The following is a 26225-nucleotide window of genomic DNA, read 5'->3' on the forward strand; positions in this document are numbered from 1 at the left end:
GCGCCAGAAATAGAACCAGATCTCATCGTCCTCCAGCCGTAAGCCCAACCCATTATATTACATTATCTTATGCAATGGAGGGATTTCATCCAAAATCCCGTTGGTTTCAATGAGACTTTGCAGAACAGCACACACATTGTTACATTTCCATTAGCGCCTCTGGAAATAAAGGATGAAAGATGTACATTTGAGCATACAATACATTTACTATACAAAATTACAGCAAAAGGTTGACACTTAGGGCTGGATTCAATTTTGAAAAATCCATTTGGGAGCCTTGTGTGGGCTTCAGTGGCATGGAAGCCAGGCACAGTTTTTTATTGAACCCAGCCCTCCATCCTTAGGCTACCACAATTTTTTCCGTTTTGTCAGCCAAATGCATTCAGTGTGAGGACACCCCGAGGCATCTACAGCAGCCTGAAGGTTAAAATGTCAAACTTTTTCTGTGTTCAGTTTCACACAGTAAGACTACTATACATTGCCACGATACTCCATTTGCTGGGGTTTTCACTCCCTATTCCTCCAGAGCCATTATGATGTTAATGAGAGAACTGTAATGATGCCATTCACATTACAAAAAGCCTGATGCGATGTCAGAGAAAGGGGCTTTTTATACAGTTCCAGAATGCCTCTAAAAAGCCAAACTTAAATATAAAATGCCCATGACTATAAAGCTGCAAGTCTCACTGAGACCAATAAAAACAAGGGAATAGACTTAAGATGGCTATCCCTTGTTTATCCCTGGGTTTGTACCCAAGTACTGCGGCAGGTTGAGTCTTTATCACAGTGCAGAGGGTTTCCATTGCATAACAACATGGCTTGAGGAAAGAATAGCATTTCTTAGTTGTGCTATACCATTGTTAACATCTGGATTGCAGCGCTTAGAAAACAAAATTGCCATCGTTTTGGTAGATGTTACCTTTCTGGCGTTTCAGAAAATTTACAATGCAGAAGCAATGAGGAATGCCACTGCACACAGGCTGTCTAAGGAGGCAATGACAGCTGGTGAGAAGAAAGGGTAAGACACAAACACATACCCAGACTGATATACCTCCCTTTAAAAAAAGCTACCCGACTGTGTCACATGTAAACTGTCCAGGCTAACCTCATGACAAACTGTCTGCTCTTTATGGTTGATGCAAGAAAGTTTGGTGTCACCAGCTTAACTGAGGGAGGCAGGGCATCCTGTGGATGGCCAAGAGCGTCATGGAAAAGGGCATAAAGGCTCCCCTGGGAGCAGCAGATAAAGGCATGAGGACACCAGCATCACTGGCAAAGAGAGCAGAGCCATGCTGTAGAGACAATAGTGGAGTGATGACAGCTATGGCAGAACTGTGACAACCTCACATGGGAAAATAAAAGACTAAATGGAAGCAAATAAGGAGGACAGGCAGGAGGTGGCTTGGCTCTGACCACAGCAGCAGACAGGGAAGAGGATGTTGGGAGCTTGTGTTTAAATAGATCAAACTGGGTGATATGTCACAAGCTCAAGGAGGAGGAAGTTACCAACAAAGATAAGAGATAACGAGGGCCTTGATTAAAATGTTTATTGTTTGGATAGGTATGTATAGAGTTGTAGTAATTCTGTGAATGAAGCATGTTATGAATGGAAATGCAGGGGACACTTAATCACAGCACACTGAGGCAGCCCAGTCACAGGAAATGAAAGCAAAGGATCAAAGACAATCCCTGCACTCAGGGCTTTGGAGGCAAGCTGAGCAGCAAGGCTGCAAGAAGTGGAAAAGCCTCTAGCATTGGCCAGGATGGATTTGAATTGAAAACTGGACTTCCAAGAGGCAGCCCATGGTTGGGAGCAGACAAGCACTTCTTTCTCTTATTGATATAAGATAGCTGGGGAGAGCTGCCTCATGCCAGTGCAGAGCTGTCCCTGGTCTGTGGTGAGGGAGAGTCATCAAGCCAGGTCATGAGAGGGGCAGCAGGGGGAAGAGGGGAATGAGGACAGGTGCAGTGAGATGGTCTGGGCCCAAGGCAATGAGGATTTTCTGTTTCTACAGCTGCACCTCTACCAGAAATGTCTATAACACCATCTAAGAGAAGCAGGATCCAAGGGTGAAATGAAAGGGTTAAGGCTGGCTGAAATAACTAGACTGGTAGAACAACAGATTTGTGTGCCAGCAGGGTCAATTCAGCTTTTCATCCTTCAGAAGTATAGATAAACTATAGACCTGCCAAGTCTAGTGTTTTTCTCTGTATTTCTTGGCCCTGACTTCAGGGAATTTCAAGGAATACACTGGTTTTTTTCTTTTGCTTTCTTTTTTTTTTTTTTTCCCTCTTTTTTCTAGAGCTGGACTTACTGTTTGGTGGAAAAGGAATTCACTTTTTATTATTGATTAATTTTAACTGATTTCAGTGTCAAGATACAGCCCTTTCATAGAAGTTTTCCAAAGGTATCTTCCCTTAACTTCTACCCTAATTTAGATCATACAGCTTCAGATGTTTAAGGGTCTCTTTCTGCAGACAGCATTCAAAGCAAGTATTTCTCTACTTTTTCTAATTCCTACATGTTAATTTTTTTCTTTACATAATTTGCAGTTGAATTGTTCCCAGAAAGACTTTACGGAGTTGCTCTGGACCAGAACGCCAGAGTCCCTTGGGTTTCAGTGAAAAGAAGAAAAAAAAGAAAAAAAAAATGCAAAGGAAAATGTCCTTTTGGATTCTTAACACTTGTGCTTTCTCCTGCATTTAGTTTCTATGAGGCAGAACAAGAGAAAGTTTCTGTTCTGACAGAAAAGATGTTTCCTCTCTTATTTCTTTGTAAGTATATGTCACCTATCAGAACTCTTGGTAGTCAATGTACAACGAACTCTTAAATGCTGGTTCTAACAGTTAAAGTTTTCCTCAGAATTGAATCATGAAAATGCAAGCAAAATTGCAATTTATTTTGCCACAGGGCTCTGGCAGATATGAGAAAAGGTGCCATCACATTTAGTGCAGCCATCTCCCTAAGGCTGCTTTGCCTGCCTGGTCTGGGAGAACAATAAAGCCCCATGGTATTTATTTCAGCAAGCATAAATACTTTTTCCAGTGTTCTTAGCCAATATGTCTCATACGCTCTCCGCCTCCACCCCGCTGGTGGCTGCGTGGCCTTGCTCGACATAAAAAAAACTCTGTCCAGGATCCACTTAGCACAGCGGGGCTTTAGTGCTGGAAACGCTTCGGTATCCTGAGGGCAAAAGGTGCTCTTCTTGCGGCAAACTGAAACCCACAGCATCTCTGATTAGTTAACCTTTGTCAGGGGTTTTAACCCTGAATAGGTGCTCGCAGTGCGATTAGTGGCACTGAAGTCGGAGAGAAAAAGGAGTCCCGGTAGTCGGGCGGGGCTGAGAAAAAGCAAAGCCCTGCTGTTACATGAGGAGACTTCCCAAATCACCAGGCAGTTCTCATCACTTGCTCTGGAACAGAGGTACCAATTAAAAGCACTTCCCCACTTAACTTTCACTCCGGTGCGCAGCACATGCATGTCACTGGCACCGTAAATGAGATGGTTTATGGAGTTAATTATATTGCATTCTTCACTTGTTGTCTGCTGAAGAGTGTAAACAAAACAAACACAAAAGTGTTTTGGAACAAAGAGCGAGTTGTCTCCCACTTTGCTCTGTGCTACTTTCCACGAAGAATGAGAGCTATTGTTATTCTTTTACAAGTTTCCTTCTAAGGGAAATAAACACCAAAGGTAGGATTCCAAGGAAATGACTCACAAATATTGGCAACAGGCTCTGAAAATTGGATCCAGTCTTCGCAAAAGCCTTTAGCAGAATACTAAACCCTCTTATTGCAAAATAAACTTTTCCCAGATGAGCTCCACATCAGCTCTGCGAGTGTGTGAGAGTGTGTGTGTGTGTGTGTGTGTGTGTTAGCACTCGGAGGCAGGAACAGAACCCATTTCTCACGTCTCCCCTTTTTCCCTCTGGGGCACCGCTGCTGATGCCATTTTTAGCTGGAAGCTGGAAATCTTTAATAACCGACTGAGTCATCCTCGGGAGAGGGAGGGGAAGGGATGTGCCTCACCTTGCCGAGCTGCAGGCTGCCCGCCAGCCGTCCCCACCCAGAGACCCCCGGCAGAGAGGGCCGGGCAGACGATCTCCTACAAGCCGATCTACAAGAACTGGCAGAACATTTACCCTACAGCTGTGAAAATGAAGGGCAGAGCAGAGAAGGGATTTTTTAAAAATTTTTTTTCCCGGTCCCCTGACATTGAATCGAATTCAGCAGGGCAAGATCAGCCTCTAATAATTTGTTTTCAGTCACTGAGTTAGCCTTTCAGATGCGCAGAAGGTAACCATGCACCGTGACTCATATTTTATTTCTTAATCAGGAATCCCAGGAACCAGCAATGCAGACACTGAAAAATCAGACAGCTGAGCAAAATCAGTGCGGCAGGATTACCATCTGCAAACAGAACAATCTACTTTGCATATTTATTTCTCAGCTGTTTAAAATTTTGAATCATAAATGCATATTCTGTATCACTTGTAATGCATACAGTCTAAATCGCTCACGCTCGCTCATGTTGGTTTGGGGGGTTTGTTTGTTTGTTTTGTTTTTGACGATTTAAATCTGGTTAGACAAGAGCAACAGAAATTGCAAACCTTACACAGAATTCCTTTGTTGCTTGGTTCTACTTAGACAAGCCTATTAAATGAAAGAAGCTGGTCCCCTCATTCATTTCCTTTGCAAATTCCTATTTAACCACTCCAAATCGAGATGAAACAAACTGTGATGCTGGTCCAGAGTAAAATTTTTTTCTCTTTTTCTTTTTTCTTTTTTTTCTTTTTCAGAAAGTCCCTTTACAGCATGCCTGAAAGCAACTGGCAGCCAAGTACCTACTTAAGACTCTAAAGGTTGCATTAGTGGAAGTTTTGCGTCTGGTTCAAGGCATTGCCAGGTAGTTTCTAAAGCCTGTAATTCACTAAGTGTCCAACAGAAACAGCTTCCAACAGGACCTCTAAGTAAGGAACGATGTTTATATAGACTGTCTGAGACATTTGAATTGTGCTGAACTCCAGCCATCGCTCAACCAGTTATAACCAGCTGTCAGGGCTGGGAAGGAAACCAGGATAAACCACTGCGGTGTCGCCTTCCCGAATCTGCTGTCAGGGTGGCACAGCAGGCTGGGAGGTAGGAGCTGCTCGGACCCCACCTCACTGCAGTGTTAGTGGGTGAATTTTAATATTCATCATTGCCAGGCTGCTCATTTTAGTGACAGAAAGGAGAGATCAGCTGGGAAGTGGCGGCTGCTGCAGGGAAGGCAATGCAGAGGGATAAAGCCAAGCACATGACAGAAAACATTTAGAGATCCACAAGTCAAAAATCACTGTAATCACTTTGGCTACCCCCCTTTCTCAGCCTTTTGTTGTGCTCAGCTTTTTCCACTTTCCGGAATCCTCCTGAAGAAGCCAGAGCAGCCACAGCCACAAAAGGCCGGCCAGGATCCAATCCTGCTCGGGCAGCACTGCTTCTACCACTCTGTCTTCTGCTTTTCTCTGGACAAGGAAAAATAGATCATCTGCCCGGGCTGAGGCATCTGCAGGGAGCACCCTCCAGGAATGACTCTCACACGTTTTGTAAAGATCAGGCACAATAAGTTTAGTTACAGGATAAAAATCTCGCAGCTACAGCAATGTGGCTGCTGTGAGGAGCTGGAAAGGAGAGAGAATAGAGGGAGCCCACCTTGCTATGGGACGTGGGGGGATGATTTAAAAGCATATTTTAAAATGTTTTCATGCCATAGTAAATACTTGCAATGCCTGTAAAACACCTTAGAGAAAGAGAATTGTCTAAGTAATGAAAAGATTATAAAATTATGATACCAGTGCTGTTGAGTATGAATTTTTTATTCACAATGTAGCTCATGAGGCAAGCAGGCAGCACACATGACCTGTAATCAGCAGGAGATGCTTTTGGCAGGGATGGATTAGTCATTCATCCTTGTGCTCCAGTGACATCTCCTCAGAGAAGGGTTTTCTGGGGTAGCCTCACAAGCTACAGTGCTAAGAGAACATACAAAATTTTGATGCAAAACTTCATATTTGACTAAATTTTTTTTTTTTTTTAGAATTTCAGCATTTGAGTCAATTCTTACATGACTTTGCCTGTTCATTTCTCAGTCTCTTTGCCAGTGTCCCTGTGTTCAGACTTTAAATTTATGACCTATAAGATCAAGCAAAAATGCATTAATTTATTCAAAATATAACAGGGGTTTTTTTAATGTTTCAATTTACACCACAGACCCAAAAATACTAAGCTTTTTTAAAAAAACAAGCATTTTAAATTCAGTTTTGATTTTAAGTCCAATCGATTGATTTAATTGCTAAGGGAAAAATAATCTCTAAATATTTATATCATATGAAATAATTATGCAACCACTGTCCTTGGACGGATAATATTCTGCTAAGATCTGCATTGAATTATTTAGCTGGTGCTACAGAAAGTGATTATTCCTTTTACTTGAGCAGTAGCTTAAAAAAGCTTGAAGTTGTTCTGAGAATTAATTTTCAATTAGAGAACTGTTTTGAAGCATGTGTCCTCATGGAAGCTGGGAATCGTAGCTCTCTGATCCACACCAGTGGTTCTTCCTCCAGCACTCACAGTTGGTTTTTGTTAACACTTCATTTTTTAGGAGTACTTTTACTGCCATGAGCAGGGTCTGTTTATAAGGACGGTGCAGTCCAATGTGGATGACACTCCCAGGGACCAGGAAGGACCAGGTGTCCTGGCAGAGTCTCCAGTGCAGGCTCTGGACAGGAAGAGCAGATCCAGGTGTGTGTGGAGAAGGGGAACACATGGGTGTACTCCAGCTGCAGGAACCCAGCTCCCCACAGGACATTCCCCTTGCTCTACACGGGTGAAAGGGTTACAGGACACCAAGTGCTGGGTCCTGAACTGATGATGGGAGTTTACTTTGCTCTGTCCCAGACCCGGGTAATCTCCAGTGTCCAGAAAGGAAGACTCTGTTATGTGTGGGCGGAACAGCATTTTCAGAGCAGGATCTGGTGCAATGGCAATTACCCAAAGCTGTCCCTGCTTGCCTGCTCCAAAACCTCCTCACAGCTCCTGCACAGCTGTGTCAACCCTCTTGTTTATCCACATGGTGTGTCCTGGACTATATCTAAGCTCCAGGGACTGGGAGAGGCCTAAGCTAAATCTTGTGAAGTTTTCTCACTATGAGTAATGGCTAGGGACAGGCAATTGCTTTTGGTTTAAACAAACCTGTGCAGCAATACTCAAGGTTTCAATGAAATGCACTACTCCTCAAATTTAACGGAAAAAAAAACCAAAAACCCATAAGAAGAAAAAAGAAGATATGGAGAAGTAGTTGTTACTCCTTCATATTTTCAAGGTTTGTAAAATATATTGATACTCACTCCAGTGTTCATATCCACATTCATCTAGATCTGCAGTAGCAACAGCAAAGACACTGTATATCCAGTCCTTCTCAAACATGCACTCTGGAGCAGAACAGTGACTCTATTTTTTTTTTTTTTTGCTAAAAGGAGAGAGATTTTTAAACTTCAATATCAGTTCATCTATCAAACCATCAAGAAAAACTGAATAATGATCAGCTTCAGTTCAATTATTCAGTTGAATCATTTTTGTCATTGCAATGAAATTGCAGTATGAACTCTAAAATAAAATTTAGATCTCATGTTAAATCTCTCAAGTATTTTTTGGCTCCAGCTTAGCTGCTCTTCCATGATAATGAACCAAAGATTAATTTCCTTCCCATGTCTACTTCTTCTTGACACATTCCTGCTCACCATCTCTCTCAGTTACACATGCTCTCTGCTTTTCACAAAAGGAGGAAAAGTTTCCTCTCTCTGTTTCCAAGGGCCAGGCAGTGCCAGCCCAGCTCCCATTGAGCAGTTCCTCAGGCTCACCTCGCTCCATGAATAGTTTCACTGAGCACAGTGGGACCGCTCAGCCCAAATAAAGCTGGCACAACCTGGCCTCCAGAAGAAAGATCCAATCAGTCCAAAGACAAAAACAAGCTCGCAGCAACGGTGCAGGGCACAGCTCTGAGAGGCACCAACTTAGGGACAGCCAGAAGAAGGTGCCAAGTTTCTGTTACATCCCAGGAGAAGTTTGCACAAGGTTGCTGGAGGATTACACAAAACCCCAAGGGAGATTCTCCAGCAATTCTGTGCTCAGGTAACTTATTATTATGAACTTGGGAAATACATGCTAGTTGTCTTTAATAGGAATGCACTGCAACCTCTGAAGGATTTATCATCTTAAAAGAGAAATCCCAACAGCTAAAAATATGGATGCTGAGAAATGTACCATTCAATTACAAAGCAAATTATATGGGTCTCCTGTGTGTGGTTCTGCTCTCACAAAGGATCAGCAGCTTCCTACTACTTTACAGCCATGAGAGCAATTCCTTTACTTAGAGAAGCACACAGTAAATCAGAAATAAAAGGTCCTCAGGAAAAATATCTCAACAGCAATTCCAGATCTGAGGGGCATAAAAGGAGTTAAAAGCCAGCAGAGCACAGCCAACAGTTGAGAAATAAATCAGTAGAAGTTATTCTGGGAGCCAGTGGGTCACAGTAAGTTAAACTGTGTACTATGTTGGTTTTATGAAATTCTTCCAAAAGCAAAATTATTCCAAGAGAGAAGGATAAATATCCTGAAATAATCCAAACCAAAAATAAATTATAAAAGGAAGAATAGTATTTCATTGGATTCCAATTCCATGTCATCTTGAAGGAATTAATCACTTGCCCAGGTTTTGCTGTCTATTTGTTTTTAAGGACTAAGACTGGAGAGGAAAGCATTAGGGCAATTCAGGGAATCTCAGGCAGGGCACTAAAATTGAGTTACTTAGTTTTCATACTGTGTATGTTTTTAAATGAAGTTGATTTTACCTTCCAAACTCTAATCCCGGTAATACAGAACAGAGACTGTGTTTCAAACTGTGCTTGTACAAAGGAAGTACTCTCTTTAATAGAAGCCCAAAGTTAAATATATAAATTTTACTGCAGATTTTGGAATTGAGGTTCACTCTCAGGCCCACTATACTCTGAACAGGGCACTGGTTGGCCTAAGTATGATTCACCCAGTACCACCTGAGCCATTACACACACACAGAGGTGTAAATATTACAGCTTGGAATAATTCCAGAGTTCCTGGAGAAACTCGATACGTCAGGTTCTTCTCTGTCAGTGTGCTGGGAACTACACACCCACTCTGAGCTTTAAAGGAAAAGTAAGTGCATACTTAAAGAAGGCACAAATAAACCATTATCTCCATTAGTTTGGCAAGAATTTAGCTTTAACAGGTAGCATTACAAAATCACTGCTGCTCTGGGGGGCTGTCTTGATGCAACGCGGCATAATGCATCCGGCACTTCAAGTCCCACATTGAAAAATTTAATCACCCATATAAAGTTTGACTCGCATATTTTTTAATCTCTGAAGTAAATACCTTCATAAGTCTTTTAAAGACTGCTGCTTTTAAAGGGACTTCTCTGATTCAGCTGATAAAGTACCCCACACTAAATGTGGCTTAAGATAACAAAATGCAACCCCTCTGAGCACACAGTAACTTACATTTGGGCTTCAGCTGGCTGAGACAATTCTTTTCACCCAGAGATCTTCAAAGGCAAACAATTCTAGTATCTATGAGCCATTAGTTCTTCCTCATGTTTAGGCTGCTATTGGGTCATGACTATTCCTGTCATGACCCTCTTTCCAATCATTAGCTATACTTAGAAATAAATATGTGTAAGAAATCCACAAGAACTTACAGGTATGGGTATACCTATCTATAGAAAACAGCAAGTCTGGAGACCTTCTTGTCCAGTCTAACTGAAGGGCTTAATAAATTTGTTTGAAATTATTCTGCAAACCAGAAGATTTTTTGAGACCAAAAAACAGGGAAGAAATTCCAAACTTGGTTGAATCTAATGTGAGTCAATTCATGTTAGTTAAGGATTTTTTTACTTCCTTAGTGGTTCTTTCCCAGTACTGATGTGAGGGCTATTACTAAAATACATGGGCCAGCTACTCCTCCTACAGGTCACCACACTGAGATCTTCATTGGTAAGAAAATTGTTCTGGTGTTTCTGAAGATGGCATATTTTTTTTCAATGTCCCAGCCTGATTACAGGCACCAATTTTTTATTTTTTTTTGCAGGCAAATCAGCATTTTCTGCTGCCCCTTGCAGAAGAGAAGGAACCATGATCTCAATTGTTTGTATTCATTAAAGATCCTCTAACACATTTCCTAACAGTAGGTTCTTTAACCCCAAGGCTTTGGCCAAATTCCAACTCAATTACTGTCTACCTGAAAATTCTCCCATTAAATTAGGATTGATGGATTTGTGTCCTCCCTTAAACTGGTGAGCAGCTGTGGCTTGAACTGCAAAGAGCTTTCTAAGCTTCATCTTCAAGCTGTCTGATTTCAGGGTTAGGTTAGGAACATCAATACACTCATCTGACCCAGGATTATATACCAAAATTAGTACTTGTTAAAGTTTCAAAAGAACATTATTAATTAATTAATGTGAAAAGCACAACTCCACTACACACTGTATCGAGAAAACACACCAGAAAAGATCATATGCAATAAACTTGTTGAGAAATCCACTGGCAAATGGAGTTAGGGGATACAAGTGAAGGCTGAAGATCTAACTGCAGACCACCACGACGTGTTAACATTGTTTCAGATCCACCCCTGGCATAAACATTCCCAATTTTGGTACAAGGCAGAAATGTTTGTCATCCAATGGTTACATGGACTATGAATTCATTTAGTCACTTGTTCTTTGGTGGCAGCATTTGCTGGGGATGCCAAATTTGGTTTGTCCAGAGCGACAATGAACAGTTAAAGTGCATTCTGTACTTCAGGCTCTTGATGTAGTCGATCTTATGCCATGTGTCTGCCTACTGAGAAAGCTTTCAGTGAAATACTCTGCATAATTAGAGAGGGTGGGATATGCACTCAGACAACTATTCCTTGAAGTATTTCTGGCAATGAAAGTTTTGCCAAAGGGTGGATCACCCCATTGCATAGAAAAGCCAAGAAAAACGCAGAGCGGCATGCCTGTGAGATGTGCAGTGGTTTGGGTACTAGCATCCTTGGATCTTTACAGGTTGTCTGGAAACACCTGCTTCTGATTTACCCTCAGTAATTGCTCTGAGCTTCCTAGTGGTGCTGATGCTCCCACATGGTCACACACAATCACCCTTCCTCCCAAAATGCTCCCTGGGGTCCAAGCACCAGCAGCAGCAATCCTTCTACTGCTCTTGTGTCAGAAGGCAAGGGCAACCTATGACCTTGAAGGGGGTCCTGCTATGGGACAAGTATTCTGGGGGCGTAAGATGAGGAAAAAAAAGAGGGAACATTGTTGGAGGATTAGGAAAACCCCCAAAATAACATCAACTGTATTAAAAGGACAGAATTTTAAAATATGATATTGCTATAAATTTTCCAATTTATTTTTTTAAAGGATGTATTATTATACTAGAAACAAGTAGCTATTTCTGCCCCATCAAAATGACTCTCTGGTGTTCCAAAAGTATTTAGATCCGTTTCTGCCTGCACCTATGGATTTAACTTTCAATAACTTTTACAAGATTTTTTTAAAAAAAAGATGAGAAGTGTTTAGTTATATTCCAACAGGTAACAGTCATCAGTGTGAAATGCCTCCATGCTCAGAACAGCTTCCTCAGGTAGTGATTTCCATGTTGCATTTAGCTGAGATAAGCACAGATTGCCAGGGAAGGACAGTTCAACTCCAGCTGTGCACCCCACTCCCTGCACTGGCACTCATTTAGGTTCCAATTCAGTCACACCAGGGCACTGATCTCCCTGAAAACTAAAAAAGTCTTTTTAGGTTTTATCCTGATCCTTCAGTGACTCTTGCTGATAGTAATTGGAAGACTGCAGAACTGAGGTATTCAGCAAACATATTTGGGATGTTTAAGCATAAGCAGAAAAGCATTCTTCATTCTATTATGCCATAGGCTGCAATTTCTATATAGTGATGCTTTACAAAGTATTTCATACTATCTTTCAAAAATGTGCATTGGTTTCACTGATTAATTTAATAGTATGACAGGTCATTTACTGCCTGGATATATCAATGACGTGGAAGAAAACGGGAATTTTAGCAATGAGAATAAGAATGGCAGTGCTGTGGGTGACAGCACTTTGTATTTGCTGGCAAGCCCCATGTGAAGAAGTTCAGTTAAAAACCCAGATGAGGAGACACAGAACGACTCCATCAGAAGTGTCTGCTTGGCTGCACGGTGACAGATGGCAAAGGCTGAATGGTTAATGTCATTTCTCAGCCTACTGGCCTGGCTTGTGCTCCCAAGTGTTTTATACGGTCTCAGGAAACTGCAGCAAGCATGTGTGATGATTTGCCACTGAGCCTTACTAAGATCTAGCTACATATTCATGACCTTTAGCCTAGCTGACTGATTTGGAGCTTTATCAAACAGCTGATTATGTGGCATTGCCTTTTCCTGCCTTTTTTTTTTTTTTAATATAAATATGAATGAATTCTGCATTCTGTATCTCCCTGATTTCTGAAGAACGCCAGACATTTTCCGGTGAAGGCATTAATTAGCAAAGGCTTGTGACTGACGTTTTAGTCTATTGGTACTTTAGGTCTCTGCAGATGAAAATGCTGTGGTGTCATGGGAAATGTGTACTTGAGACTAAGAGCAAATGGAGTACAACTCTGGCCTCCTTTGGCATGTTTAAGCCTGTTCCTTTTCTGAACTGTTGAACCACTGCAACAAGAACTGATATCATAGGATATAACTTTAGATTTGGTTACTATTATCTTTTATACCCATATTCATTAAATTTGTAAAGCTCAGATGGCCTGGTATTCTGAAATTCTGTTTGCAGTTAACATTTAATTGCAAACAGTGGGCCACAGTGATTGGACTCTCTTGATCACAGTTCTTGAAACCAGGACTTTCTCAGATGGGAATGGAAGAAGTTTTCTTACTTCACACTAGCAAAATTAAAAGCAGAACATAATTTTTGCATAACGCAATGAAATAATATGAAAGACTATGAGGGGAAATTTTATTCTGCCTCTAAAATATACATATTAGTTCAACATGATCTTACACAATTTGACAAGAGGATTTTCATTATTAATAAGATGAAATGTAAGGCTTCTAATTAAGCGGAAAACAAACCAGTGTAAACTACACCCAGAACACACAAACCTATTAGGTTTTAAATTTAATAATAAATCATTTATCTAAAGCCCGGCTGATTTGTTGCATGATGTTACTTGATAAGGGTTTATTTCATTTTTGCAATTTTTCTTCCTTCTATTCTTAGTATTCTTATACCAAAACAACAGTAAGTTTGGGGTTTGAACCCCTGTGCTGAAATGCAGCTATTCAATATGATTATCAGGTGACAAACAAGAGTATCATTCATTTGGGAGGGCTAATTTAAAAGTAAAATGCAATGTCTAATAGCAATAGAGCACTAAGTTAGAACTGCACTGTTGGACTGTAAAAACAAAAAATACTAGAGAAAAGAAATTACAAATTTCATCCAGAAAAATGCTAAATAGCCCTTGCCCTTGGGAACCTTCAGAACCAAGTAAGCAGTGACTTCCAAAGGATTTTAAATACTATCTAATGTGGAATTTGCCACATGGAGACAATTACTCAGGGAAAACCTTTGAAAGTTAAAGTAGTACCTGCCTAAAAGTGATGTAACTTGGCTCTGCCTGTCTGAAGCAATTACTGTTTCATAACAAACTAATTACCAACTATGAGCATTATACATAATTCTGCTCAGTTACTTGTATGAAACATAGGTGACTGCAAGGTACCACACATGCAGCTGAAGCTGTGTAGTAACTCTTTTTTCTGTGATCTTTGAGTAGAAAATAGCTGTTCATAATTGGTGACCAACTATCAGTCAACAGATTCTATTTCACTTATTCTGCCACGTTTTCATAGCTCCACAAATCCTCATTTTAAAGTGAACATTTTTCCTATTATCACCTGTTAATAGATCTTATATAATCTAGGGAAAGACACTCATGGCTTCTGTTTTTTCTGACAGACAAGGATACCAAAGGATCTTGCAACATGTTCTAGAGAATATGGTCACAAGTGCTCTGTTCAAAGTTTCTCAAGCACCAAATAGGTAACCATCTGTATATGGAATGCTATGTTATTTTTAGCTGTACAGCCTTTGGAAAATACTAGCCTTAACAGTAGCAACTACCATTTTATCGTATTTGCAGGAGTTCTAGGAACTGCACAGATGGTGATGGTGCAGAGAGTCAGGATCATCCAGTAAAAGTCACTGGACATTCTGCATCTGCAGAAATGGGAAGAAATAATAGAAGCTTTTTATACTAAGTGTTCCCACATTTAGGTAAGGAAAAAATGCTTTAATTGTTCTAACAATTCTTTTTCATGCATGCTACTAGGTATTAAAACACATATATATTCCAACACCTCCTAAAGCTGAGCTGCCATGAAAGCCCAGAAAGCTTTTTTTTCTAACAGGTATCACAAAAACCATCAGAGGATAGTACAGAAGATCTAAGTTGGGTCACAATAAAGTTATTATTGTTACTTATGGCAAGTGTTCTTTCATGTTTAAATCAAGCCTCATTTCATCCTACTTATTCTTCAGAAAGCAGAAGTTAAGTATGTTAGATGAGACCTTTTCTGAGAAATGCATGTGGGACAAAGAAGCAAAGAACCACAGACGACCCCAGAAGGAAACTGTATAAAGTCAAACAGAATGATCACCTGAGTGTGTCTTTATTTGCCAGTATACACATCATATTTGTTAGAACATTGTCACACTGGTTAATCCAAAGTTCTCTAAGCAGAAGGTTCATGACATCAACAAAGACCGTGGGGAGCAGAAGGGGAATCGGGGAAACTTAGGAAATTTGTAAACAGAGCCAAAATGTGTGTAAGGGCTAGGATTACCTTGCCAAAATTAATTTATTTTTTTTCTTTAATGCAGACAGCAGTGCCAGTGGTTGACCAAGCGTTGCTATCTTCTGAACAATGAAGTCTGGTTTTGTTTACAAGGTAATGAATTCCAAAGGAAAGTGACAACAACAGGTTTAAAAGTGATTTTTCCTGTTTTTTTCCAAATAGTTTCCAGCAATTAAATTCACATGCAAAAAGCTGATTTCACATACAGAAAATACTTTGAAATATCCAAAGTCCTCAAACTGACAAAAATACATTTCACAGAGATAGAGTAAACAAAATACAAATCCACAGCTGCAAAGTTTCAAAGATATGCAAAATGACTATTTTAATGTTGTAACAGATCCAAGGTTTGAAAATATGTTTCAATCAAACCAACATGGGATTGAAGTTACCTGTGCTGTACAGGTAAATATAACTAAAACCAGCTGGTGGCATTCTGGCTCTCCCCAGAATAGGGATGGGATGTGTATGCTGAAAGTCCAGGGTTTTTTTACAGAAAGAGAACTGACAACATTAAACTGATCTTGCACACTGGAAACCCTCAAGATTAATATACAGTAGCACAAAAATGATAAAAGTAGTTTTTTGCTAGGTAATAGGAAAGAAAACAAAACAACAAGTATCTGACAACACACAACTGGAGATACTGTAGATACAATGTGACACTTAATTATAACTCCCTCTGGGGACTCAGAGTCTGACACGCCATGCGCAGATCTGCACATTCATCGCCAGAGCTCCTGCTTTCACCTGATGTGGACTGAAATGCCATGAAACGTATGTCTTCATCTGGATTATAATGACAGTTTCAAACAAAGTTCTCAGGCTCTAATAAGCTGCATAAGCAGCTGCAAACAGTCATTTGCTCTAATTATGTTTCTGTCAAAATGGAAAAAAAAAAAAAAAAGGAATTTTTTTTTAGGAGAATTTTAATTAGTGCTTATTCAGTTTAAAACATGAACAAAAAAGAAAAGCAGCTCAAGGAATACTGAAAATCTGTGTGAATTCAGTCACAGGTATTAGTTAAGGGCATCAAGGTTCTGTACAGAAATGAAAGTATAAAAACAAAAACAAATTCAAGAAAGGAAATGAGCACTGATACTTCACCTCTAAAACATTTAGCAAAAATGCCTTTTTTTTTTTTTTTAGTGCATATAATTAGGAGCATGGTTGATAACACAACTGCAATGCATTAATTTTCTACAATCTTTTACTGATATATAAAAATAATTCTATGACTTCTGAGACAAACAGGACTTGCAAATATAACCTATTCCCGTTAAAACTGTGCTTGGTGTCTTAGATGTTTAAGGCTATACATGCATTGAAATTTAAGGAATTTCAGGTTGAAACAGTAGTTGAAAACTGTGTTATATTACAGAAGTTGTACAATGAAGGGACACTGGTAGGAAACGTACATATGATGCAGCATCAGTCTGTTCCTGTGATACCAGCATACACCAGATAATTATTGTACAACATCAGGACTTCAGACACAGGAAAGCCAAATCTGTTCTCAAAGTAGCACGCTTCAGATATAGGTATAACATGGTAAACCAAGCTAATCCAACAGCACTTACTGACTGATATTTTTGTTTGTGACAGGATTTTGATTAAAATGCACCAAGAAACACAACCCAAACACTTCGCTACTGATACAACAGTGCACATCCAGTCAGAAAAGAGGTATTTGGAATTCTCAGCTGGGAGTCACATTTACAGAAGCCTATTTTATATTTGTTAACAGAGATCCATCATATCATTTTTGTCTTTAAGTAATTGCAAGTCCAAACATTTTTTGTTCAAATAATTAGAAACAGGCTTGGTTCTTTGGTTAACACCATGTGACTTACATCAGACAAGGAATCAATTAAGAATAAACAGCCATATGAGGAAGTTTTTTGGATGGGGGGTGGGGGTGGGGGCGAGGAAGGTAAAGGGGGAAAACTTCAAATTCAAAGAAATGCATTGTGTTAAACTGAACTGCCCTTTGAAACCTCCCGGACTAGGAATAATCAGTTTAAGACATCTCTTCGGTTGCAGTGACATTGTTTACACATCATAACTTCAGTTTCTCTACATATTAAGATTTATACAAAAGAAGGAAGGCACCGAGTGCTTCGGTGACGTACAGGCAGTATAAAAGTATGCAAGAAAATGCTACATACTGTGTATTTCATATCTTTTAGAAATGTGGTGAATGTGTGCTATCTCTATGCAATATAATGCTTCACAAATCCAACTCCTTATATCCCAATGAAAGAATGAATTAAAATGTGTAACACATTTTAATAATGTTGCTGGTAACAGCACAATTCAGTATTTGTATGCACTAAGATCAGTTATTAGCTTATAGTCACCAGAAAAACAAGTTCAAAATCACTGAAGATCAAGGGAACTATAATCTAAAACTATACTTTGGGACAGAGCCAGCAGCCTTTACTCATGACAGATGTCCCACTAAGAATGGAGAGGAGGCTCAGTTTTACCACTGTTATTCATGTTAATAGTGCCTTTCTCTGAGACATCCCCAAGAATAGATGGAAGTGTTTACAGGGAAAGGTTCTACACAGCATGAAAGACATCTGGTTAAACCAGGACCTAAGTAAAAGGCAGAAGGTTCAGGCCCTTAGTCATTATATTAGCACTTTTGATTGCGTTAACAGTGATATAGCTTGCTCATAGAGCATTTAATTTTACATTGTTAAATCATCTTATATAAAAATAGGTAAGAAAGCTCTGTAAGAAAGTATATATACTATATAAGGAGAAATCTCTCCTTAAAAAAAGCAAATAAAGGGAAAAATTGAATAAAAGGTTTCACTAATTACACTTTGTCATGAAAATCACATTAAAAACATTTATCGTAAACGAAACAGTACTGAGCACTAATGAACCTTGTGGTTTACTGGAAAGGACAGCAAACTAGCTGTATAGTAAAAAAAGATCATTGCTCTATCTCCTTTTTTATAAATATTCCCTACTACATTCAACTGCTTAGAAATTTTTCTTTAAATGTCATAATAAGCCATTTGCAAAATTGACAATCAAAACTGGTTCAACGCCCTGCTCCTTGCTTGTACTGTGGCCTAGAGATTACATCTCAAAGTTATGATAATGCTTCTGGTTAATTCTGCAAATTCATTCAAATTCACGCTCTGGAAATGAAGCAAAAGTTAAAAAGCAATCCACTTTAGACCCTCAGCATGCAGTCAGTGTCCATGGGGTTTGCAAAACACAGAAAAAAAAAATTATATTGATACAATGGGCAAGACTCTTGTCCTCAGATACAAGAGAGAAACGGATGACATTAATTAGATCCCTGAATGTCCATGAGGTATTCCTTCAGTGGTATGGTATTACTGCTTCTGCTCTCCTGAGTAGGGCCTTTATGCCAGCTCAACCAGTAGATGCTTGCAAGGAAATATAGCTTCTTGCTAAAAGACAGCTTTGCCCTTTTTCTGGGCAGAGCCGTCTCCTGATATTCATTCCTACAGGAGCAGTACCACCCACTTTCCTGACTCCTGGCACATTCCTCTGCATAAGGACCATGTTTCTACATCGATCCAGCATAAGCCTGAACAGCAACACCTGATCCAGCATGTACCAGGCCCATCCATTGCTTCAGTCACGCCACGTAAGAACTAAGCTCACCAGCACTAATAATTGTGCCATATTCAGGTAGACATAATATAAGCAGATAAGGGTGCATAAGATTTCTGCATAGTCTGCAGAAAGGAAGAAACCCTGCTTGAATTTAAGGAGGGGCAGTGATAAGTTCTTAAGGCTAAACTAATCCATGCCACTGTAGGCCAGTTGGCACTTGCCCTACTCACCCAAGGCAAATAAAAAACCCTTTACCCTCTGTAAAATACTCTGGTTTAGAAGCCATACAATGTCCACAGAGACCAGCACCGCTCTGAATGTATGAACTTCACAACTCACATGTCCCAGTTTGTCTGAGCAGGGCCCTCCGAGGGCCACAAGGTTTCAAGAGAGGAATATGAGTCACTGTTGCTGCTACTCTAAGAAGCCATCTCTTATTTTAATGCTCTTGCTCTCAGATAACATCTCTTCAATGGCTGTTGGTGATTCACTGACAAGGAAATGCTCCCGTGACTTTACCCTCTAGAACTACCATCAGAACAAAGTAGTCTGAAATCCAGCTGTGATGTACTACAAAATCTAGCAGTTGAGTTAGAGACCAAAAAAACCAGAACATTCTTGATGGCTCCTAACAATAAACATTGCTGCATGTTCCAGTTAAAACGGTCAAGATGTTTAGGGACTGCTTTAACATTTTTAATAATAAGTTTTAAAAATATTTCAAAAGCTGAGGAAAAGAAGAAACAATAAAAAGAGATAATGATTAAATAACGAGTTTGTGACAATATCTGGATGTTTGGTTTTTTGCCTCCATTCATAATTGAAATAATATTTGACTGTTTTGCAGGTGCCAGGCTGTACCACCCCTCTTACCTACCAATACAATTGCTCTTCACACCTTCAGGGTGAGGTCTGCTCTCCTCTTGACACCTGTGGGCTCCTCTCACTAACATGAATGGCAGGCAGGCATGCACATCAGTGGGAAAACTGTAAGGATGTTTAACTGTTATTGAGAATTCAGTTTCAGAAGGAAGTCAGTCTGCCTTACAAACAAGTGACGAGTCAGGATTTTAAAGACTGCTATAAACAGGACAGCTTTTTTCCCTCCAGAAAAGTGTCATAAGTAGAGGGCTCAATACAAATCTGAGTTCAATTGAAAGGGCATTCTGTTGTTAGTTTCAGGCTGGAACAGCTCAGACCAAAAGGCCTCCCCTCAAACCTCATTCCCTGATCTTACCCTAGACTTTTTATTAGAACTGGGATGCGTAAGAGTCATCTGTACTCAATTCCTACATGAAAATGTTTCCCTCAAAGAAGTTTTCTTCTGGTTCGCTGTATTAGAACTGATGGTTTGCATTTCAGAAATCTTTGGGAGTTGGAGAGGTCACAGAGATTTTGCACCAGTACCTTAAGGTACAGAGTGTCCCTGACCTCTAAGGTGCAGTGACTGCCACAGGCAGCTTTTCAGGGCCATGGGGAGTTTGCAGGAGTGAGACAATGGGGGAAAAAAAGACAATAAATCAAGAACACAAACACAGATTTTAAACAACAAAAGAATTGCTCCAAAAGTGTGAAAATGGGAAGGTACTGATGCTGACACTGCATCTACCATCAAAAGTCCTTGCAAAAATTTACAGGTAAAAATATTTCCTACAGCAAATACCACAAAATCTTGTTTTCAGCTCAAGTATTCTCCAAATTGATAGCAATATTTAGCTCTCACAAAAGCACATATGCTCATTCCAAGGGCTCCCAAAATTTCCAAATCTAATTATTAAGGACTTCAGTGGACTTTGATTTCATTTAGAAACTCTGTCATATTTCTCCCATGGGAGAGCTTACACCTTGCCTTTGCAGTCAGACCTCCCAGTGTAGCTACAACACGGTAGTCTCACATCCTGAGCATGAGGCAGCAGCACAGGGACCAAGCTTTGCATCTTTCCAGTGCTCCCCTCATTGCCTGTGGCCCCTGGCTGAATGGGAGCAGCAGGATGGCTCTGCTGCCTTCCTGCCTCCACGGATGTGGGAGACAGCGATGTCCTGGAGGTGCTGCACAACCTCTCCTCCTTCGGTGCAGTGATTTCATGCCTGGCTGTCCTGCCCTTCACAACCTTGCCCTGAACAGAAAGGAACTGACCAGCCTTTTCACATTTATAATACTTTAGGACAACCTATTAGAAATGTTCGAAGCACTAAATCAAACAGGTCATATACAGAAAGGATGCAGTATTTCCAAGAATAGAATCTGTAGGAACGTCACTGTTCTACAATTATTTAAGGCTACACTGACAGGAAACAGATTCATTTCAAGATCTGCAATTTCTACATGGTTTGCTGGCACACAGAAAAGTAATTAATTTGATACATTTTTTCAAGTACTTACTGTACTTTTGAACAAAGGCAAACAACAAAAAGCTATGAAAAAACACAGCCAACTCTGGGGAAAACACAAGTGCCTCTAATTTGTTACTGATACTTTGTTCTTCACAATTCTGTTCTGTGCTTAAGACCTAACTGAATGCACAAAACCACACTGTGTATGCAAGCCCTTAGGTAGGGTTTAAAAAACCCACAATAGCTGAAGGCAGATTTCAAATACAAAAGTGTAGGTTTGCATAAGCAATGAAAAACAAAATTACAAAAAAATCAAATAATAAGAATAGGTTCTAGGAAGAAAAAAACAACATGACAGCTATTGGTACTCACAAATTAACTCACAAACATCCCAAGGTGAATCCAATTATTGGTGTGACTGGTTTTGCATGGCAAATCTATATTCTACTGTGTCAAAATTAAACATTCATTTCCATTCTTCATACATTCAGTTCCTAGCCTTTGTACAGAATAAATACAAATAAATCAACCCTTCTTCTGCACAGAAGCACAGACTGGTCTTTAGGATACTTTAGGAAAAGTCTTAGAGAGAGATTCCTCTTCCCAAATGAGCCCAACACAGAGTACCATAGATCTTTGTTGTGTCTAAATTAAGATTTCAGTGCCATAGAAATCTAAATGCTGAAATGCAAAGCTGAAGCAGTGCAACCTACAAACAGAAACCCAAATCATGACACAGTTTAGTTTAGTTTGGTTCTGTAAGAGGTTATTTGCTGCATCTTCCAAACTGATTTCTTCATTTGTTCAGTGATGATGTTAAGTATATTTTCCACTGGAATTACCTGACCCAGTTCTTGCTGTTCAATATTGTACATTATTTTAAATAGCAAAACCTGTACAAAGAGACAACCATCAAAAGACAATTTTCAGTTTTAGGAAAGAGCATCTAAATATCCACAAACAGAATAGATAAAACCACTTCCACACCCAATGAAAAACTGCTTTATAACAGCTTCAAAGTCATTGCTTTGGAAAAGCAATTGCTTATGGAAAGCTGAAAAGATTGTGAGAATCTGAGCATTTCCCTTATGCATATAAAATTTATGCTGATTTTGTATTAAATTCGACACTCAACATTACATTTCTCAGACTGGACTAACAAAAATGACTGAGACAACCTGCATTGTGTTACTGTGATGAAGACCATTCCTGTTAGAAGAAAGTTTTTGCATTATTTGTATTTAGTAAATAAAGTTTTTGTAAATAAAGCAGCAGCACAATATCAGGAGGAAAAAAACAAACCAGAGGCCTGTAATAATGTTTAAATCTTTAAATCAACAAAAACTGAAAGCATGGCTCTGCAAATAAGTCCCTCAAAATACACCAAATAAACCAAGACATGGAATTACAAATTCCTGTAAAAAGGACTTAATGAAATTGTTAAATAGTGTAAGAATTTAAGTACCATGTGAAATATCTTTATTACAGCATATGCACCATCACCAGTCTCACTGTACTTGACTGTCTGTATACCCCAAAGCCAGAATTCTTCAAAGGTTTTATAAAGAAATTCAAGAGGAACACATCTGTCCTAATGAGAACACTTCAGACTAACACAAATGGTCTGAACAAAATCCAACACTTTACTCTTCTACCCACCAAGAGCTACAACAGTTAGTGAGGTCTCATATTAGGGAGACATCACCACCATTTATAAGAAAAAAGAAATTGCTTGCTTTCTTTACAGCAACAATTAAAAATAAACAAAGCTTGTAATTACAGGCAAAAAATTAATGTTAGAATTGGGAAGCTCTTTAAAAATATGTTTACTCAGTAATGCACAATTTCAGTAATATGAATTAGATTCAGCAGTAATTAAATTAGTGTGAGTCCAGCTAAAGGCTTTAGGACATATGGGAATCTCAGAAGCACTGATATTTCCCCAGTTTTGGTGGATGCCATGAGCATTTATCTGGTGATACTGCAGCTTCTCCACTGCATCATTAGAAAGCTGTGTTTCCCAACCTGAACATAAGCAAAGCAGACTTCTATTTTGTGTGTGAACATTCATTCAATTGCTGGCAAATCACTAGAAAAATAACTTACTGATGTGCTCTTCTTCAAGAAGAAAGGTAGAAACTCCTGGTCCACTCTCTACTTCCAACAAATAGCATATGGTAATTCCTAAAACAGCTCACAAAAGACCTGAATGGATACCTGTTTCAAGCAAAGCCATAGTATTTTGCATTCATTCAGAGTGCAAAACTGCTGCCACTTCCTTCACAGTCTTTCAAACTAATTTCCCACTGCTGACATTTTAAAGAAACCTGTATCAATTTGCTTAATGAAAATATATTTTAGTAAAGTCGTGCTCTATGAGCTTCCTACATTGGAATACATGAATACAGGAAGTGCTTTCAACAGAAAGTTACACAGTTTTACAGTACAACCTGTCTAAGGAGTTTTGGAAGGGACCAAACTAATGATCTGGTCTCTTTGGATTAGGCAGAAGTACAGGCAAGAGGGAAAAACCCAATTTTTGCCTTGTATAGAGCTCGTTCCTGTCACAGATTGAAGAAACATTAGTTGATGTCAAAGTTCACCTGATGCCCAAATGCTAGTATTTTTCAAACCAACTGCATATCAAAAAATGAAAACTTACTTTACTAAGCTCCCAGAAAGAAACTCAGTGCAAAACAACAGTATATTTCTATTTGCTATATTATTAAGTGTTCTTTCACCAGTGGTTTTTCTTTTTTTTTGCTTTTGCTTTACAGACCATTAACTTTCTCAAAGTGCAATCTATTGACCTTTAATCTGAATGCAGGCAGGTCAGAAGCTACAGTATTAAAGCAATACAAAAGGTACACAAGGAGGAGCTTACATCAAATTGGAGAACCTCACACAAAATGTTTCTGAATTGAAAACCACAAAACAAACCCAAACAAACACAGCATCAGGTGGACAGGGAAGGGACCTCTATCCTATCTGTGTAGAGCAAGGCTTCACTGACACCAAGGAAGTTCATGACACCAAGTGAAGATTCGATATTAAATCCCACCATTTTTCAGGTTGTTCATCCTTTATGATGGAATGTTGACTGCAATTTCCATTTTTCACTCTCACAACAAATCTGCTGATTGCGACCAGGGCTGGTCATCTTCCCGGGAGAACAAATTCCCTTAGAACCGCAGCTGCACTTTCTACCATCCATTACGATTCCAGTAAAGTATGCCATCTACAGACTTGCTGTCCTTTAGATTCCTTCATTTCAGTCCAGTGATTGAGTTCATCTTCTCCTGAGCTGTTGAGACCTAAGGAAATCCAGCCTATCATCTCTTTCCGCTTCATGCTGCGTTTATTATACACGGACAGTATGAGTGTCACGTCCGAGAGCTGGAACAGTGCCACCTGGAAAACGAAGGTTTCCTTGTACACGGGGTTCGGCTGCCCCCGGCGGATTGAAGTTTTGCATTTGGACATCTCCTGCCCCATCGAGTTCAGCAGTGTTAACTTAACATATGTATCTACAAAAGAAGTCACATTGTGGAATGTCAGACATCTTGGAAAGAAAGATTTGGAGAATGAGGTATTTACAAAGAGCAAGGATATGGTGTGATATTCAGGACGGCTGAATACAGCTTAGCTTAGACACATGGAGAGATGACAAGGAAACAAAATATTACAAACACACTAACAAAGGAACTAGCTCCAGTACTATGTACATGGGTTAAGTTAAAGGTGTATACCTCATAATCCTCTTCCCATTGACCCCCCTGCTTAGCCTAAATAAACTTAAATTGCATTAACACTTAGCAAGCTCCAACTAGCCACAACACTGTAAAGCATACCACTGAAATTTCAAAGAATATGGATAAATGAAGTGGAATAAAGGCAATTAATGATGAGGGGGAAAAAAAAAATTATGTCAATATGCAGCGATGATATCAAAACAGCCAGGATAAAATGCTAAAGAATAATCTCTGCATGGATGTGGTTCTCAATTCGGGCTTTTCAGTTTTCTTTATTTTGAAAACCAAAATGTAGCAAAGTGCATTCAAGATGGCAGTTTACACAATACAAAAAACCCTATTATTTCCTAGATTCATGAAGGAATACATTTACTGCATGTTTAAAGAAAAGCAAATTTTTTTGCATAATTCAAGATGATTGTTGAAAAAGTAGCTTGTATGGTGCTTTTAAGCATACACTTAAGAAACTGATGCAAGTAATGTAGTTAGCACACATTAAACGTTAACATTTGGGTAATAAACCCTTAATTTTAAATGTCTATTTTCATCGGACCAAAAGCACTAAGCAATGCTCCTACAGAGGGATGCAGATTTCATGAAGTTAACTAATTATAGGAAATATAAAATTGTATAAAACAACCTCATATTCAATTTTTAGTCCTGTCTTTTCATATGAATGGATAATATCAATTAAAGGTTGGAGCTTATGTTAAAAAAACCACATTGAGTATTTCACTTTGCAGGTACACTGAAATCCCAACATCCATAATCAGAGATAAATGCAACTTTTGCATTAGAAAGTGCCACAAAAAATAAACATATACTTTTATAAACTGGTATGGTAGGCAGCCATATGTGGATATTTTACTGCTGGCAGGTTTCTTTTGCATGAAAAAGACAACATTCAATTAGTTTCTACAGGAACTCACCTCGGATTATATAAACCTGTCCACCTATCAAGTGTTTTAGACAACAGAACAGTCCATCTGACAACAGGGGGTGGAAAGCAGTAAAAGAAATAATGACCAGATGTCAATAGTTGGGTGAGAGAGGATCAAAGGTTAAAGTTTAAGAGGAAACACTATTCACTGGAGTGGAAGAACATGAAACCTTTAGCAGCACAGATCAGAAAAAGGACTGAACACAAGGATTGTTAGGTAAAATTTAATGAAATGAAAATTTCGTGCAGTTTTTGTGTAATCCTCAACAAAAATTACATTTCTTACATAATGGGTTATCTTAGAACTAATAGTCATTGGGTTCTAAGTCACACTTACCATAGCAAGAATCATGCAAATGATTAAGTTATAGCAGATTTGGTAAAAACCACTATATCCTTATAAAACCTTATGCTTTTTCATGCAAACTCCAGCATATTTAGAAAAACTGCACAGTAAAGTAATTAAACTTCATATATTAAAAGCAATAAAATGAAAAATCATTGAACTGAAGACCAAGCTGGTTTTGCCCTTAGCTTTTCTAGTTATTGATATTTGATTGTAATACTTCAGTTTTTGAGTAGTGATGAACTTGGGCACAAGAATGACTCTGATGTAATCTC

General features: G+C 39.2%; 1 protein-coding gene across 4 annotated transcripts in view; it reads right to left on the reverse strand.

Annotated features, from left to right (window-relative positions):
• Positions 1 to 14767: 14767 nt before the first annotated feature.
• The window catches only part of SYT14 (synaptotagmin 14), an 88528-nt gene continuing 77070 nt past the window's right edge, over positions 14768 to 26225 (reverse strand). For 2 of the 4 annotated variants that reach the window (XM_015622928.2, XM_015622926.2), the window contains 2 exons: positions 25594 to 25650; positions 14768 to 24439 (listed from right to left, as the gene is read on the reverse strand). In XM_015622928.2, coding sequence (XP_015478414.1) covers positions 24126 to 24439; positions 25594 to 25650 — 371 coding nt within the window. In that variant the 3' untranslated portion in view covers positions 14768 to 24125. The remainder of the gene's footprint in view (positions 24440 to 25593; positions 25651 to 26225) is intronic. The other 2 variants (XM_015622927.2, XM_033513308.1) reach the window with 1 other exon arrangement.

The sequence above is a fragment of the Parus major genome, chromosome 3 (genome assembly GCF_001522545.3).
Source record: "Parus major isolate Abel chromosome 3, Parus_major1.1, whole genome shotgun sequence".
NCBI lineage: Eukaryota > Metazoa > Chordata > Aves > Passeriformes > Paridae > Parus > Parus major.